The sequence below is a fragment of the Entelurus aequoreus genome, linkage group LG03 (genome assembly GCF_033978785.1).
Source record: "Entelurus aequoreus isolate RoL-2023_Sb linkage group LG03, RoL_Eaeq_v1.1, whole genome shotgun sequence".
NCBI classification, from domain to species: Eukaryota; Metazoa; Chordata; class Actinopteri; order Syngnathiformes; family Syngnathidae; genus Entelurus; species Entelurus aequoreus.
This window is the reverse complement of record NC_084733.1, coordinates 33,515,981-33,533,339: the sequence shown is the minus strand read 5'-3', so window position 1 is coordinate 33,533,339 and position 17,359 is coordinate 33,515,981. Positions and strand designations below refer to the sequence as shown.

At 37.6% G+C, this 17,359-nt stretch overlaps 1 protein-coding gene across 7 annotated transcripts in view; it reads left to right on the top strand.

Annotated features, from left to right (window-relative positions):
* LOC133646387 (zinc finger MYM-type protein 4-like) overlaps positions 1-17,359 on the top strand; it is an 83,159-nt gene that overhangs the window by 43,465 nt on the left and 22,335 nt on the right. For 6 of the 7 annotated variants that reach the window (XM_062041690.1, XM_062041687.1, XM_062041688.1 and 3 more), the window contains 6 exons: positions 2,868-2,911; positions 3,009-3,147; positions 8,246-8,305; positions 11,103-11,245; positions 11,351-11,873; positions 12,655-12,885. In XM_062041690.1, coding sequence (XP_061897674.1) covers positions 2,868-2,911; positions 3,009-3,147; positions 8,246-8,305; positions 11,103-11,245; positions 11,351-11,873; positions 12,655-12,885 — 1,140 coding nt within the window. The remainder of the gene's footprint in view (positions 1-2,867; positions 2,912-3,008; positions 3,148-8,245; positions 8,306-11,102; positions 11,246-11,350; positions 11,874-12,654; positions 12,886-17,359) is intronic. The other variant, XM_062041689.1, reaches the window with a different exon arrangement.

Here is a 17,359-nt window from a genome sequence, read left to right as displayed (position 1 = left end):
GCGTGGTCGGTAGTAGTGGGTTTCAGTAGGCCTTTAAGGTTGCCTTAGGGTTGAGTACTCAGATAATTTTTGTTGTAAGTAGTAACGTAATATGTTGTTTATTCTTATGAAGTAAGTAGTTTGCCGTTACTATGTCAAAGCAGTTTTGTTCATTTTGTCCATTCACGCTCCCGGGATGGATGGAGCTTCTACTTGCTCACTGCGGTGAAAGCCGCTGGGTGTTATGTTTAAAACTACTTTTCAGCTACACCATCTATACTACAGTAGCTTAGTCCGCACAGGCCATGGTGAGAAGCACTTTTAAATCGAGGTGTAGCTAAACATTAGAAACACCAAGCGAGCAGCAGAGAGGAGCTATCGTTAGCTTCTGTGCTAAGTTGCTAACAGAATTTAACAACATAAACAGATGAGATTAGTGATACAGTCGCTACATAGAGAGAGATATAGGTTCTAAAGCAAATTGGTGTATGTGTAAATAAAGCTGAAGTCACTCACCTATCGCCAAATGCAGTTGCTGTCCAATTCATTACATAACTTGGGAGTTGAGAAGTCGGCACCGCGCTGCCATATATATATATATATATATATATATATATATATATACAGTGGGGCAAAAAAGTATTTAGTCAGCCACCCATTGACAATCAAAGGGTGGCTGACTAAATACTTTTTTGCCCCACTGTATATATATATATATATATATATATATATATATATATATATATATATATATATATATATATATATATATATATATATTTAGAAGTTTGATGCGCGGCACAGTATGTCATCAGAGAAGCCTCCGTAAACACGCAGAGGGCGAGCCAAATAGGTATGCCTTGTGCTCCGCAATTCAGGCACAGAGAACATCAAACGGCCGCAACAAAGGCACATCAAAAAATACCGGTATGGTCTCAAATATCTACTCCTTTCTAAAATGTACCGGTATTAACTATAGTACCGGTATATCGCCCAGCCCTAACATAAAGTGTCAAAAACAATAATGAATAAAGCAAAATATGTTCTGGACCAAAAATCACTCCATATTCTCTACTGCTCGCTAGTGTTACTATATCTAAATTATTGTGTAGAAATATAGAGAAATAACCGCAAAAGAACACTTCACTCATTAACCACTGATAGTGAGGGTAGGTCAGTTAGGAAAAAAGGTCATTTAGAATTAGACAATGTTAGATATTGAGACCATACAAACTCTTTATTAAATCAAAAATATTGAAATTCAATGATTTGGTGCATTTGCAAACTATAACCTGCTACCCAATAATGTGCAACAATTGTTTTCAACAAATGGGAGAAGTATAATCTTAAGGAAAAATGCAACTTAAAACATTTGTATGCACGTACAACACTTAAAACCTTTAGCACATCAGTATGTGGAATTGAAATTATGAAATGGATTAAGCAAAGAAGTCAAAGTACTAATATGAACCAGTACGAGAAACTGTTTAATACCCAAAGTGTTTACTAGTGATGGGTTGATGAGGCCTCATGAAGCGTTTCGACACATTGCAAAACTGTATTGATACTGTGTCGATACTGTGTCACTAAATACTGACATCTGCTGGACATTAAAAATCCCTACAGGCAACCTATGGACCGACTCAACTGACACTGATTTTATGACCTAGTATATACAATAATATAAACCAAGTCATTGTATTTCATTTAGGATTATTTAATATCTTCATTTAAATAAAAATATATTTGTATCTTTTTTAGATACAGTCAAATAATGTGAACATGTATCATGACTAGGATGGTAGAAGGTGGGGATTGAACCCCAGTAACCGATTGCTGGCACGGCCACGCTACCAACTTCGCCACGCCGTCATTCCTGTACCTTCTCTAGTAACAGTAGTGATGGGTCCTGCAACACAGATGCATAGGCGCATGCGTCGAGCTCATAGAGCGAAACCCTGTGTCGGTGCGCGTACCGCTTTTAGAACGTCACGTGACCGATCATGAGCTGCTTTGGTCACGTGACCGATACGCGAACTGTATCGCACTGACGCCTCCTCTGTGCCCTGTGAGCAACATTCCCTCTAAGGTGCGCGCCTGCGCAATTGCGCAGTGCTCAAGCGTCCTCCGCGCACACCGTGCGCCGCACAGCCAATATATGCCGCGCACCAAATCAAACCCATCTGAATTCTAAACAAAATAAACACATTTATTCTGTGTAATTTTGAAATGCAACTTTGAGTAACAGTGACAACAAGCGGCCCTAACGGTGTTCGTCAACAACACGCATTGCGCCGCTTCCTAATAAACACAGTTTGGCGCGCAGGCGTCAGTGCGATACAGTTCATGAGCGGTCACGTGACCAGAACAGCTCATGAGCGGTCACGTGACCAAAACAGCTCGTGATCGGTCACGTGACTTTCTAAAAGCGATACGCGCACCGACACAGGGTATCGCTCTATGAGCTCGACGCATGCGCCGATGCATCGGTGTTGCCGGACCCATCACTAGTGTTTACAAAGAAGAATCCCAAAATTTAAACCTTATTGATAATGAAATAATCTTATTCATCACATTATTTGTGAATCAGAACTTAATTAACTATTTACTTATGAGCACTGTTGTTTATTATTATTGATTTAAATTGTGTTACAAATTGAGAATAGTAAGTGAATACATGTGTTAGTAATTACTATTAAGTGGAAAAGGGGTAGGATTAAATAGGCACGGCTTATTCCTACTCCGTTTCAGACATGTTGTAATGGGATAATGGGAAATGTGATGTATTACATTGTAACTGTATGCATGTTCAAAATAAACTTAAACAACATCAAATACACACTATATGGCAATGCTGGGTTTATTTTTTGTTTGCCATTGTTTGACAGGAGGACTTCCAAACTCCAATGCAGACAGCAAGATTATTGATCATGTATGTATTGCACTTATACATATTTTCATCAAATGTATGTTTTATAGCAAATAAAAAAACTTGTAAATGTGTGTTTTTCTGCTTGTGGAATGTCCAGGCCAGTACTCAGACTGATGCTATGCGTCCTCTCCCAACTTGTCGACGTCAAATGAAAAATAAGTCTGTTCTTTGTCGGCCATTCACAATGGATCAAGAGAGTTTATGCCTCCTCCTCCAAACCTCTGTGGATTCTGCAGGTAAATACAGAACAGTTATTCCGTTTTGAGTGTCGGATTTACATAATGCCGAAAAAGTACAACACAGTGCTATTTTTAAAAACAAATTTTCCCAATTGTACAAAGGGAATAGAAACAACAGTGGTAATTCGGTTTTTTTGTTATTTATCCAAAAATTAAATTGTAAAAAAACAAAGCAATTTTCCCTGTAAATGTAAATCGAATTAATTTGTTACTGACACCTAAAAATATTAACACATTTTATGGATAATAATTCTAGTTTTTACTTGCAGTACAAACGGCTGGATGAAAATTTAACATCCTTTTACTTAACGTAGGGATGTAATGATTACCGGTATTAATGATAAACAGCGGTTAAATTTCAAGCGGTTAGTATCCATCCATTTACTACCGCTTGTCCCTTCGGGTTGCCGTTTCAAATTTGAATTGCCGTCAGTCCATGATTACTTACTGTTAAGGACGTAATTATATAAAAATGACATATTACGATTATTGGGAATAAGGTTTTGTTTATTTTTTACGTGAAAACAAATTTAAGTAATATAATGTATTGTAGCCCCCAAAATAAATCACAGAAAGTCTATTTTTAACATTTATTATTTTTAACATTTATAACCAATCTTTTGATATCAAACGGCACAATTCCAACAGGTTTCACCTCCTGTGCAAACACTTTTGCCTCCATGAGTCCGCACTTCCCCGGACACACAACAACACTTCCTCATTCTACGCCAATCACCTTTCACAGATGGTACAAAATTCGACCACTGAAAAAAGACTTTGATTACCGAAAACCACGCTGCCGTAACCAAACGCACACCATTGTCTTGGGCGTCGTCAGCATGTCTGCAATGTTGACGTAATTTTACTATATGCCAGATATACCCGTGGACAGCCATCTGCAAAATGTGCAAATATTAAGAGGACAGTGGCGGCTGTCACTATTCAATCGGTACCGGAAGACACGATCGGTCCACGCATTCGCTAAAACTACGTCATTTCCTGGACTTGCATTTTTTTTACGACAGAGCCTTGGGACTTTATGTTCTGTGATGTTTGAATGATTAATTAATGTTATGCATTGCGTAATTTCTTTTTCTTAAATGTTGATTACTTACCTACTGCGAATTAGGTCTTCTGCGGCCTGACAAAAAAAAGGCTTGTAAATTGGTTGTAAATAAAGTAGTAAAAAAATAATAATTTATTTGCCATTTAAGTCTGCTGAGCACATCGTTCTGTAAGGTTTCAAAATAAATACTGTAATCTAAAGTAATGTTTGTTTTGTTTTGTATGTAATCTTTTATATGACATTGTTATTCAAATAAAGATTACAAAAAAGAAAACCATGGTAACGGTGACGCCGTGCACAAAAATAACTGCCGTAAAACAAGTTGATGAAAATAATGTAGTCTTCACACATGCATGGACCGATTGTGTCTTCCGGTACCGATTGTGTAGTGACAGCAGCTTTTACGGAGAGAAAGTCCAACCTGAGCAACTGCGCGAAGCAAGTGTGACGTCATACTCTCTACAGCTCGCCTCTTTCGTCGCGGACATCGAGGGACAGAAGTAGTCTCTAAACACGAGTACATTTTATAATAACACCAGAAAAAGATGCTAGATTTGTTGCAAGTTGTTTTTGATTAAAAAAAAAACAACTCATTAAAAGTCTCTAGACACCTGAAAAAATCTTAAGGTACATTGTACAGTAAGCAGCAACAATTGAAAATATGGCAAAACAATTAAAAAAATATGTTAATACTAATTAATAACAGATTGGATTTTTAAATGTATGTACACATTTTTTTTTAGCCTTTTAAAAGAAACTATCATCATAGCAAAATTTGCAAATTACTCTATCATGGTGACCTCGGCCATAACCGCGCCTCTGACAACTCCCCCACCGTCAGTTATTGTTATCACTAGGGCTGCAATGATTAAATTGATTAATTTGAATAGTAAATAGTTTCGATTTATATTTTGTTGCTTCGATTAATTGTTAAAGGCCTGGAACTAATAACAACAAGTCCATGCATGAATAATCGTGAAACAGTGATTATTACTCAGACAATAACAGTACAGTCTAAATTTATTAGCATATCAATTAATATTAATAATTAATAACCGCTGTAAAACTCCCGATGCTTAAGATTATCGTTTTTAAATTAAAATCATCGAAAGATTATTATTGATAACTGCACTTTGATCAACTCAACTCAAATGCTAACATGAAAACAACAGACATTAACGTCTTTCCCCTTCAAAAAACGACATACATGGCCCAAACTTATACAAACACATCGCTGTATGAGCAACTAAGCTATTTAATTGTGCACATTGAACCTCCAAGTTGTGCGGTCTCAGAACAGAATGATCATTTTATACTCAGAGGAAGTTGAGACTGAGTTGTTTTTACGGTGCTTTCAAGAACCACTGAACAGAGTAGGATGTCACAACGTCCACCAAAAATAATGCATAATAGATTTTACAAGTTACGCACTATCCATTTAAATACATCTTAAGATGCTACAGTACAAACCAAAATTTTAAACAATAAAAGCTTAGCCAATAAATCAGATAAAATACTAGGACCAAAACACTATCAGTGAACCATAAGAAAACCAAAACATGCAAAATAGAGGGTTGTCTATTTATTTTAATTATTTTAAAAAAATATTATAACTTTGTCAAAAAATGTCAATGTGTTTATAAGTACTTTTTAGCACATTTAACAATAATAACTGATTATTTTGGTCACGATAACCTTGATATGAAATTTTCATATCCTTACATCCTTATTCTGAATATCTTTATAGGTCTTTACTACCTATATTCAGCAATTGTCTATGAATTGATAGATTTTTACCAACTGCCTGTTTCAATAATTGCAACAGCAATGTTAGATAACTCTTCGCATACCGAGCAACCATCTGCTGAAGCATCCACATCTCCAGGCGCATCAACGGAGGCCCAAACCCAGAAGTCCAGTGGCCTACCAGCACGACTTGTAGGACGTCATTTCCTCGGCAAGATGGAAACCGATGCAGATTGCAAAATCTGTTCACCACACAAGAGAAAGAAAGTAGTGGAACAATTGGAACAAATAAAGAAGTGGAAAATGGAGGAGAAGACAAAGGCAGAGACGAACAATTCAAACAAAATTAATTTCCAAAACAAACTCAAAGAGGAAGAGCACTCTGAGTTAAAAGAAAGTGAAACAACGAAAAGCTGCACACAGTATTACTGTAAAACATGTCCAGGACAGCCCAGCCTTTGTCCTGTGCCCTGTTTTGAACTTTACCACACCAGACTGATCTACAAAACATTTTAATACTGTAGCTGGATGCACAAGGTAAAGCCTTTAATTTAATTGCGTAGTAGAAAGTGGTGTAGCCTACAATTTACAGACAAAAGTATTGGGTGACACACTTATTTGAATACTATCTTTTAGATATTTGGTACGTAGACCGTGGTTTAATCTCCATGTCTGTGTGTAGTTCGCATGTTCTCCATGCGTGCATGGATTTTTTTGTAGGTACTCCCGCTTCCTACCACGGACACTTGAAATTGTCCATAAGTGTGATTTTGCTCGTTTGTCCATACAGTATGTGCCCTGCCATTTGGCTGGGGAACAGTCCAGGGTGTACTGCTCCCGAAGTCAGCTGTTATAGGCTCCAGTTTACCTTTGATGGATGGATTTTTGGATCCTTTTAAAATGTCACAATTGAACAAAAGAATATAATATTTTTCTTAACTTGGCCTAAAAAATATTTGTCTTCAAACCGGACACCATACCAAACCATAATTCTGACATTCTTAAAGATCTCCCTCAAGAGGGAAGACCAGTAATTCCATTGCATTGTGTCTCAATACTTTTGTCTGTCGTTTTTCTTTTGAGTTTATTGCATGTAAGAAATAACTACACCAAGTTATTATAACAACACTTTTTTTTCCATTGTATTTGTGTTTGACATATTTTTACTGACTAAAGAGGTTTGTCATGTCATCAAAGTTTTTCTACCCACAGTCTCCCCTAACCCTGGACACTGATGCAACAGTTTGAGCTAAGCAGCTAACGAGTACTCCTGCACTTGACTGACATCATGAAAAATCTTTTTTGAAAGTGAAGGCTGCTGAAGGGAGCACTTTGATTTTTCACAATGCATTTTTGTGAAATGCACTTTAAAGCGTGCCCGTGTTTTGTTTCTGTCATGGAAAACACTAAAAGCTGCGTTTACATTTCATTATATACTGTTTGACTGAATCTAAAGTAATTTTAAGGAGGTTATTTTTGTAAGCATTTTGGATAGATATGCAAGTACTTTTATGTGGTTATTTTTCAGAAGTAACCAGTTGAAAAAATGCAAGTATACTAAGTTGATTCCAGCCATTCTGTCAGTATTGTCTTTGGGATACTGCGTTAAAATGAGTCAGTTTTCTAACACACTGAAGTATTTGTTATTATTTATGGAGTTGAACTGTTACAGCCATTTTAATGTAAGACAGGGGTGTCCAAAGTGCAGCCAGTGGGCCATTTGTAGACCACAACACTCAACAAAACAGCAAAGATAGAAGCACAAGATACAGAGTAATGGGTGAACTGTCAGTATTAATAAATAAGCAATGCTCTGTCTTTTAGTATGTTTATTTTTCATCTTTGCAAAATTTAAGAATATCGAAATACCAAAGTGCATCCTTAGAATTTTCAGAATGATGCCCTTAGTGGAATATACAGTATGTGGACACCCCTGACTGAGGATCTCCAAGAACTTGAAACATTCATACTGTACTAATACTATTTTCACATGTTATGTCATCAGTATTTCCTATTATTTTATTGTCTACAATACTTAAGTCATAGTTTGACTGTGCTGTACCTCACAGACATGTAAACCAAAAGTGACTTACTTGTTTTTGTGAAATAGAAAAAGTTAATAAATACAAGTTTGAAATAATACCTTGAAGTCATGTGTTTCTTAAACTTCTCATCGTCCACAATGTTGAAATTGTACAAACGCATGACATTGTTAGAAAAAAAAGAAATGTTTGGAAGGGAGTCACTTTAGTGCCAAGCTAATCACAGCTCCCTCTCTCCAAGCAGATGATGTCCACGATACAGAAAAAGCTGTTAAAAAGATGAAAACAGACCAAGAAACAGGTCAGTGGTTTACATTCAAATTACTCATTTGCAACTACAATAAACCCTCATTTATCACTGTTAAATGGTTCGGGCCTGCCCGTGGTAAATTTATTTCCAAGAAGTAGGAATTATTATTAATAAATCATATATTTTCATAGCTAGAGCAAAATATGAGAACTCTTGACATGAAATTACACCCACATATTCACCTTTACACTTGTGAATGTGGCCTAAGGCTGAGCCAATCAGTGGCCATGATACTGAACAGAGCTCTTTGATTGGTTTGGTCTCATCTAGTGGCCATTACTATCCATCCATCCATCCATTTTCTACCGCTTGTCCCTCGCGGGGGAGCTGGAGCCGATCCCAGCTACTGTATTGATATTTTCAAGGAGCTTAACAAAATGTAATACCCGATGTCCCAGATTTAGTCCAATGAGTACCACAAGAAAGATAATATGTACATAAATAGAGTAGGGTATAAATAGCATAGGTTATAGGAACAGATATAAATAAAATTGAATAAATAGAATCAATTGTAATTATGTAGTGCAAATAAAATGTAAAAACAATGACAGCACACCAAACCAGTTTTTGTTCCTTTAGCTGATTTTATACCTGCAAATGCTTAATTTAGGTCCAATATTCATAGAATATGCTTTAAAAGAAAATCTATATAATAAAGCCGCAAACTTCGAAGCGCAATGAGGAGATGGACGACTTTCTATGTATAAGATCTAATTAAATTAAACATTTTTGAAAAACAAATTCAGAACAACTAATTGTTGAAACAACCACAAGTCAAACCCATTTTAGTAAACCTAAAATATGAAGTTGATTGCTCAGTCAAGGGAGTAGCCAATGAAATAAGACATGACTTCTACTTAGTGATGGGTAAGGATGCCTCAGTGTGTATGGCACACTTACCTGTATTGACACTGCACTGATACTGTTAGTTTCATTTTGGTCATCCGCCATCTGTTGGATTAAAAACGTCATTACATTTGGCCTGCAAATAAAAAAAAAAGCAAATATAATTGTTTCTTCCCTTTGCGCAACTCTTATCAAAGAGCCAAATAGTAAACAGCAAAAGAAGAAGATTTAACTTGATATTTTAGAAATTGTCCCACACTTTAGAATTGTATTTTATTTTAAATGTTTCTTTACACTTTAATCAATAATTATTACAAAAATCGAGCAGTCACCTGTGAGCCTTAAGAAGCGCTTCCTGCTAAACACAGTTTGGCGCTTCACAGGCAAACGACATTGCAGCTGTATCGCCTGTCATCGTACAGCCAAACATTACGCCTAACAAAATATTCCTTATTTCCACGTATCCAAACAAAAAATTGGATGGTGACTCAGTCTTGTTGTGTGTAAATGATATACTGCGTGACGTGTCTTTATTACAAAAAGTGTGTGTTAGCCTGCTCTCAATTTTTTCACCCAGAAGTTATTCTAAGCTCCATTGTCCCTCTACGACAGGGGTCCCCAAACTTTTTGACCCAGGGGCCGCATTGGGGTAAAACAATTTGGCTGGGGGCCGCGCTATGTATATTATATGTAAATGTGTGTGTGTGTGTATATATGTATATGTATATGTAAATGTATATATATGTGTGTGCATATATGTATATGTATATGTCCATGTATATATATGTGTATATATATATATATATGTGTATATATGTGTCTATATATATATATATATATATATATATATATATATATATATATATATATATATATATACGTATTCATATTCCTCGCACACTAATTGACTTAAAGAGCGCACTTGCTGCATGTCACGTTATCGATGGTAAAATGCATTTTTAGACAATATGATTTGCCTGAGTGGCTAGGAGACGGTAGAAAATGGACTAGAAAAAATAATAATACAAAAAAAAAAATCTTTTTTTTTTTTTTTGTTTAACTTGGGACTTCCCGCGGGCCGTATCCGGCCCGCGGGCCGTAGTTTGGGGACCCCTGCTCTACGATGTCATCACTGTTTCATGGCTGTAGTTCTTTGCTAACTATAGTTATAAAACGGCTGCAAAATAACTCATCATTGGGTTGAACAAAGTTACAAGTGACAGCACTTTGATAAAAATGGTGAGGAAATTAAATTTAAGAAATAACCCGTAGCAAAGTATGAAGGTGGTGTCCGTGTGGCTCTCTTCTCACCTTATCTTTCTCTGCTCATTGCCATCTTCGCCAACAAGAGTCTTAAGTAAAGGTAAAATGTTAACTTATCCATATAATTCGGCAATAGTACATTGATAGTTTGTCATGTTATGTAATTTTATGACATTTTATGACATAAGTCAAAAAAGTTATGTATTGTTCATACTGATATCAACACTGCTCATTGGCCTTGTGGTTAGAGTGTTCGCCATTAGACTGGAAGGTCGTGACTTCAAACCCCAGCCGAGTCATACCAAAGACTATAAAAATGGGACTCATTGCCTCCCTGCTTGGCACTCAGCATCAAGGGTTGGAATTGGGGGTTAAATCACTAAAATGATTCCCGAGTGCGGCCACCGCTACTGCTCCCCTGACCTCCCAGAGGGTGAACATGGGAATGGGTCAAATGCAGAGGATCATTTCACCACACCTAGTGTGTGACTATCGTTGGGACTTTAACTGTAACTTTAACATGATATCAATATCGTTATCGACCAATACTTAAGGCTGCAATATCGATATCGTATCAGAAGTGAAATAATTGTATCGCGACACTGTTACTTTTAATGTTATGACCATTATTCATTTATATCTACCGTAATCATGTCATTTTGCTCGCATGTGCCATCAGCTCCATCACCACCCTCAGCAAGCCCCTCCACAGAGGAAAAAGTGAAGGTCTTAATGGTGCCAGTTCCAGTGCCGGTTTTCATCCCAGTACCTCTGAACATGTACTCCCAGCACACACCTGTTCCAATGGCTATGCCCATAACTGTATGTTCCATCATGTTTTATGGTATCTTATATAACATTTGATTTGATTTGATTGATTACAAGGTTTTTAATTGTCAGTAGCAATCAAAATCTTCTTGCTTTCAGGTTCCAGTGCCCATTGTCATACCACCCCAGCACAAGGATATGACCGATGCAACAACCCAATCAGATCCTTTGGCTGAGGCAACTGAAAAACAGAATCATTCTGACGTCTCAATGGAACAGGAGGATTCAATTTCGCAGAGTAAAGATGTGACCGATGTAGCAGTCCTGTCAGATCCTTTGGAAGAGGACCCGGTTTGTGTTGCGACCTCGTTACGGATAAAAGATGTAAACAAAACTGGTGTCCAATCAGATCCTTTGGATGAGAATAGAAAAAAGCTGAATGATTTAGAGGCCTCCAGAGAACAAGAAGTGCTACCACAGAGTAAAGATGATGAAGATGCAGCTGTTCAATCAGATTCCATGCACGTGCTGATGGAAAAGCGCAAGGATTTAGACGACTCCAGAAAACATAAAGTCACATCCCAGGTTCCCGTACCCATTTTTGTATCGCCACCGCAAAAATATGTGACGGATGCTTTGGATACTTGTGAAAAGCAGAAAGAGTTGGATGAAGCCAGGGAAGGTAATGACTTCATTCTTAAAGTGCATTGTGAGTAAGGATGGGAATTATGAACCGGTTCTTGTAGAGAACATGCTCCCAGGGTTTCAATCTTTGGAAATCATTTGACAGTTTTGTTCACGATTCCCTTACCGATGACGTCACATTGCACAGCGCCGATTATCAGCACAAACGTTAGAATTATTGACAAGACAACTATACAACTTATATATACTTGCCTAGCATGTAAAAACATGCTATTAATAACTTTAAAAGTGAAATTAATGTTTATCATCCGTTACATGACGAGATGGCGTCAACTAGCAGTCTGCACACCTTCTTCCTGTCTAGGTGTTCTCCACAGCTAGAGACACTGTGATTTCCAGTCAGAAATATTGCGTTTACCGTAAACAAAGTTTATGCTAATCAACTTGCTTACTATCCTTTAATCCAAATGAGAATCGATAAAGAACTGAACCCTTTAGCGGAATTGACAGTAAAATTGGAATCATAAAAAGCATATAAATTCCGATCCCTAATTTTGAGGTTTTAAATGTGTCTTATTTTAGAAATGTTTTGTTTTCTTTTAGATTAGTTTGTCAGGCCACGGCATTGGTATTTACTTTAATCCCTTATGGTTTGGGCAAAATATCTGTAACCTCAGAATATTTTTTAGTATTTAGGTTTAGTATAGTAACATTGTGACACATAGAAGATACAGTTCATGTCAATACACTTCCATCCGACAAGCGGCAGGATAACGCTAAAGAATGATTGACCATTTTTTCCCAATGGTATTTTACAGAGCAGTGTGAAAGTACATCAGAGATTATTTCTCCAACAATCAACCAAGATGAGGAGCGTCCAAACACAACACAAGCCCAACTTTCGTCTTCAACGAAGGACGCAGAGGCGAGTAGTTCCCCTCCTAAAAGCAGATCGAAGGCTAAGCCGACAAGAAGTGCTGCAGACATTGTCCCTGCTGAACAGCCTCCTCCCTCTCCAATGGCGGATTTGGAGTATGACTTCCCAATGGGTGAGATTTTTAAAAGTTGCTGTTTCCCACTGTTCTGCTAAAATGTGATGGTATTTTATGTGTTTGACAATGCAAAAAAATACACGGGTGCCTCTCAAGCCGTGAGGGCAATACTGGGAATTTTGGTGTCAAGTAAATAAAAGGCTAGTATCGCCAATCCTAATATTGATACTTTGACTTGGAATATCATAATCATCTAATCACTTTGTGAATTTGCGTCTAGTCAGGGCCCGCCCTGCCCCTTATAGTTAGAACATGCGCTGTACGCAGGGCCCTGCAATCCTTTAATATGAATTTTAACCGAAAACGTATTCATAGTTGTTTCACGCTCGTCTCTAACATGAATACGATTTCCAGACACATTCTAACTAACTCCAGCGACACACGGCGTTAGTCCTTGTTTTATAACCAAAAAAGTGCAAAAACATTTTGTAATGGGAAGAAGGGAGGCCTCCAAATAGATGTCCACTTAGGGCCCCAGTTTATTTCCAGTTAGTAAATTATGACTATGATAACACCGTAAAATTATTTGTTTCAAACAAGAATGATTTCATAACTAAATGCAACTATACATAGCAATGTATTAGTATAAAATGTATTTAAAAAAATACCTTACTACATACAAGTCAACACACAATTATTCAAGAAAGTTATTTGTGCAAAACAACAAAAATGTAAATATAAAATTGTCAACAACACATCTCATTAACTGCTATTGAAGGCAAATATTTGTGAAAAATAAAGTCAGTGGAGCAGTGAGTGGGAGGGGAAAAGTGTGCTTGAGTGAGCAGTAAAGAGACAGAGATATGCACTGTTTGCACTGACACACTAGACCAGGGGTCGGCAACCTTTACCACTCAAAGAGCCATTTTGGCAAGTTTCACACATTAAAAAAAGTAATGGGAGCCACAAAAATGTTTTTAAAATTTAAAATGAAAAACACCGCATACAAAGCTTACATGCTTTGTGCTATGTTAACCAGGGGTCTCAGACACACGCACCGGCACGCACTTTATTGTGGAAATTTGATGTTAGTGCAGCCCGCGAGTTTTGGATGAATGTCGCTTGCGTCACACTTGCCAACCCTCTCATTTGTCCCGGGAGACTCCCGAATATCAGAGTGTGATGGCCGTGCATTTGGCGCCCTCTACAGTCTGCCCAAGCAGTGTTCCTGCTTGGCCACAAGTGGAATGCAGCTTTAGCTTGCTCACGTAAGAGACAGCAAGGCTACTAACTCAGCTGCCACACATCTTACACTGACGGTACCAATACCCAGAATCCCATGCAGCCCTAACTCTTCCGCTCAACCAACCACGAAGAGGGGGGGGGGGGGTTGATGTGTGGGGGGATTTGGTGGTAGCGGGGTGTATAATGTAGACCGGAAGAGTTAGGACTGCATGGGATTCTGGGTAATGGTTGTGTTGTGTTTATGTTGTGTTACAGTGGGATGTTCTCCAGAAATGTGTTTTTCATTCTTTTTTGGTGTGGGTTCACAGTGTGGCGCATATTTGTAACGTAACAATGTTGAAGTTGTTTGATACGGCTACCGTCAGTGTAAGCTGTGTGGCTGATGAGTAAGTATGCTTTGCTGTCTCCTGTGTGAGCAAGTAATAACAACATGCAACATGTGGCTGGACTGACACGCTGTAAGTAAATGCTATAGAGGACAATTACTGCAGTGCAATTAGGGCACGCCCTTTATATAGTAATTAGAGTGTTAATAGGATTATTTTTCCCTGGGAGTAATCTATGAGAGACACTGACATCCATAAGTCTCCTGGGAAAATCGAGGGGGTCGGCATGCATGTAGCTGAGCCGCATCAGAGTGGTCAAGGAGCCGCATGCGGCTCCGGAGCCGCGGGTTGCCGACCCCTGCACTAGACAATACACTGCACTCGCATAAACTAAGGAAAAGCTAGTAATTTACTGGATGGACGTACAGACTAGAAACGGCAACAAAATTATCTATCTCGTCATGCTAGTATGGATCCGATACAAATTCCAACCTTGGTATTGATACCATCAATATTTAGAGCAATACGCCCACCTGTAACCTGGGATCCAATATTATAAAATATGCAATAGACATATTATACAATATGCCTATTAAATTAACGTCAAATTATCACAAAATAGCAGAGGTGGGACCAAGTCATTGCTTTGCAAGTCACAAGTAAGTCTCAAGTCTTTGCCCTCAAGTCTCGAGTCAAGTCCCGAGTCAAGACAGGCAAGTCCCGAGTCAAGTCCAAAGTCAAGACTGGAAAGTCTCAAGTCAAGTCACAAGTCCTGCATTTTGAGTTTCGAGTCCTTTCAAGTCCTTTTAACCACAGACTAATATTTTTACACAGATTGTGTATGCTTTTAAACCGCTGTATTTATTTATTAAAACAAGTGCATTTGAAATAGCAGGAAAAAAAATAGTACTGACATTGCAATTCATAATAGCACTATTAACCAGTCATTTTAATAGTTTAAACAATTTTAAACATTTAACTCATTCCTTTACAGAATAAACACATTTGCAAAAACAAGTGCAATTGTACTTATTTGTACAAAAGTGTTAACATTGTATTTCCATGGCATATTGCATTGTAACTAGTTCCACAGCAGTTTCTATTCTGTTCTTACCTTATCTCATTGATCTCATCTCATACTGTATGTGTGTTTATGTGTGCGTACACATGAAAAACATAACAAATACATGAACATAACAATGAACAGAGTTGTACTTTTTAGATGTCAGGGCCCTATGCAATATGTACACATATTCTTAATATAGTATACATTTCAACTGACCTTTATTTGACTATGTTTGTCTTTTTGTAGGTGGCTAAAATACGCGGTGCTGCTGACCGCCGTCTAACGTTATGTTACTGTGTGTGATACATTGACTAACGTGACGTTATTTGTAGGTACCTCATGCAACCCTGCTTAAAAAAATCACTAGACAAAAAGTATGAATAATGTAGCAAACTGCAGTGGACGCAACATATTGCTGTGTTTGAAATGATGTTATAACCATAGACATCTTTTAAGTAGACGCAGTATTGGTTGCTGTGACGCGAGCAAATTGCATCTTGAAGTGGTGATGAGGAGCCGGCGAGCAGCCTAAACTGACAGTTGACAGGTAGAAAACAAAGATGCCGGGCTGATGTTCAGCGTTTTCCTGCTCAAATGAGCGGACTGTTGAAAATAGGAATCGGGGGATTACTTTTCACAAGTAAGATTTAACATTAATGTACTATTGGTTGTATTTTATGAAAATAACATTACCACAGAGTTCAGAAGGAGCAAAGATCTTCAATATTTGTATGTGAAAATCACAAATAAATCTTCTGGGGGAGGATGACGCCCCTACAGGGGTTTGGTTTACAAACTTTCAGCCCCACCTAAAACAAAATTCACCAGCCACCACTGATTATGATGCATTCTCATTTTAGGCAAAATATAAGACAATACTTTCTTAACAGTATAATTGTAACCAGGAATAAGTCTTCAAGTAACAATATTCAAATACTAACATTGTTGGGTAAGACAGCATTTGGTTTTATTCTGAATCCAGTGAAACAGATTGGTGGTTTTAGCTGATATAAAGACTTTCAGGTGTTTATATATGTTTAAGTATTTGGCAGACGCTTTTATCCAAAGCGACATACATAAAAAATACATATATAACAATCACTGTAAACATGATCATTTAAGGGAAGAATGTAATACAAAATATCAATACAAAGTGTCAAGACAGAATAAACTCTCTGCTGCTGCAGCAACAGAGATACGGTCTATAAGATATATAGATATCTAATGTATTCATACATTGTTTATGTAGGATATACGCATGTATATATAACGTAATCATATTGTTTCTTCAATTTAAAAATAGCTGACCGTTTTTTCCCCCTTCTCTGGGCTTATATTCCCAGTTTTGATCTCGGACGTCTGGTCACTTATAGCATATAAGAATATTATATTACTGTTAAGCAAACTATGAATAATAAAACATGTGTCCGTTATCATAGCTACACGTATGACAAAAAAGCGCGTGAAAATGAGTGGTATTCAGTGAGGTAAAATGAATTAAATGCGCTGACAGTTCATTGCTCCTGCCAAATGAATTGCACTGAGTGGAGCGGATCACCACTCCAAGATGGCGGCCCCGCGTCTCGTCTGCGCCAGTAAGCAGTAGCGTTCGATGCTGCTTCTACTTATAAGATGTCTATGGTTATGACGTTAGCAGTGAGTTTACAGCCTCACTGTTTTAACTACACAGCAAACAAAAGTCATGTGACTTAGCCAATAAACGTTATCTTACATTCATAACTTACCCTTCTTTGTGCAACTTCAAATGTCGAACGAAGTTGGAAGTTGTTGCGTCTCCGTCTGTAATATTCGAACTGCGTGATTTGCATACGGCAATTCGTTTTTTGTTGACCAAGTCGTAGTTTTTATACCCGAACGAAACCAACTTTGGTAT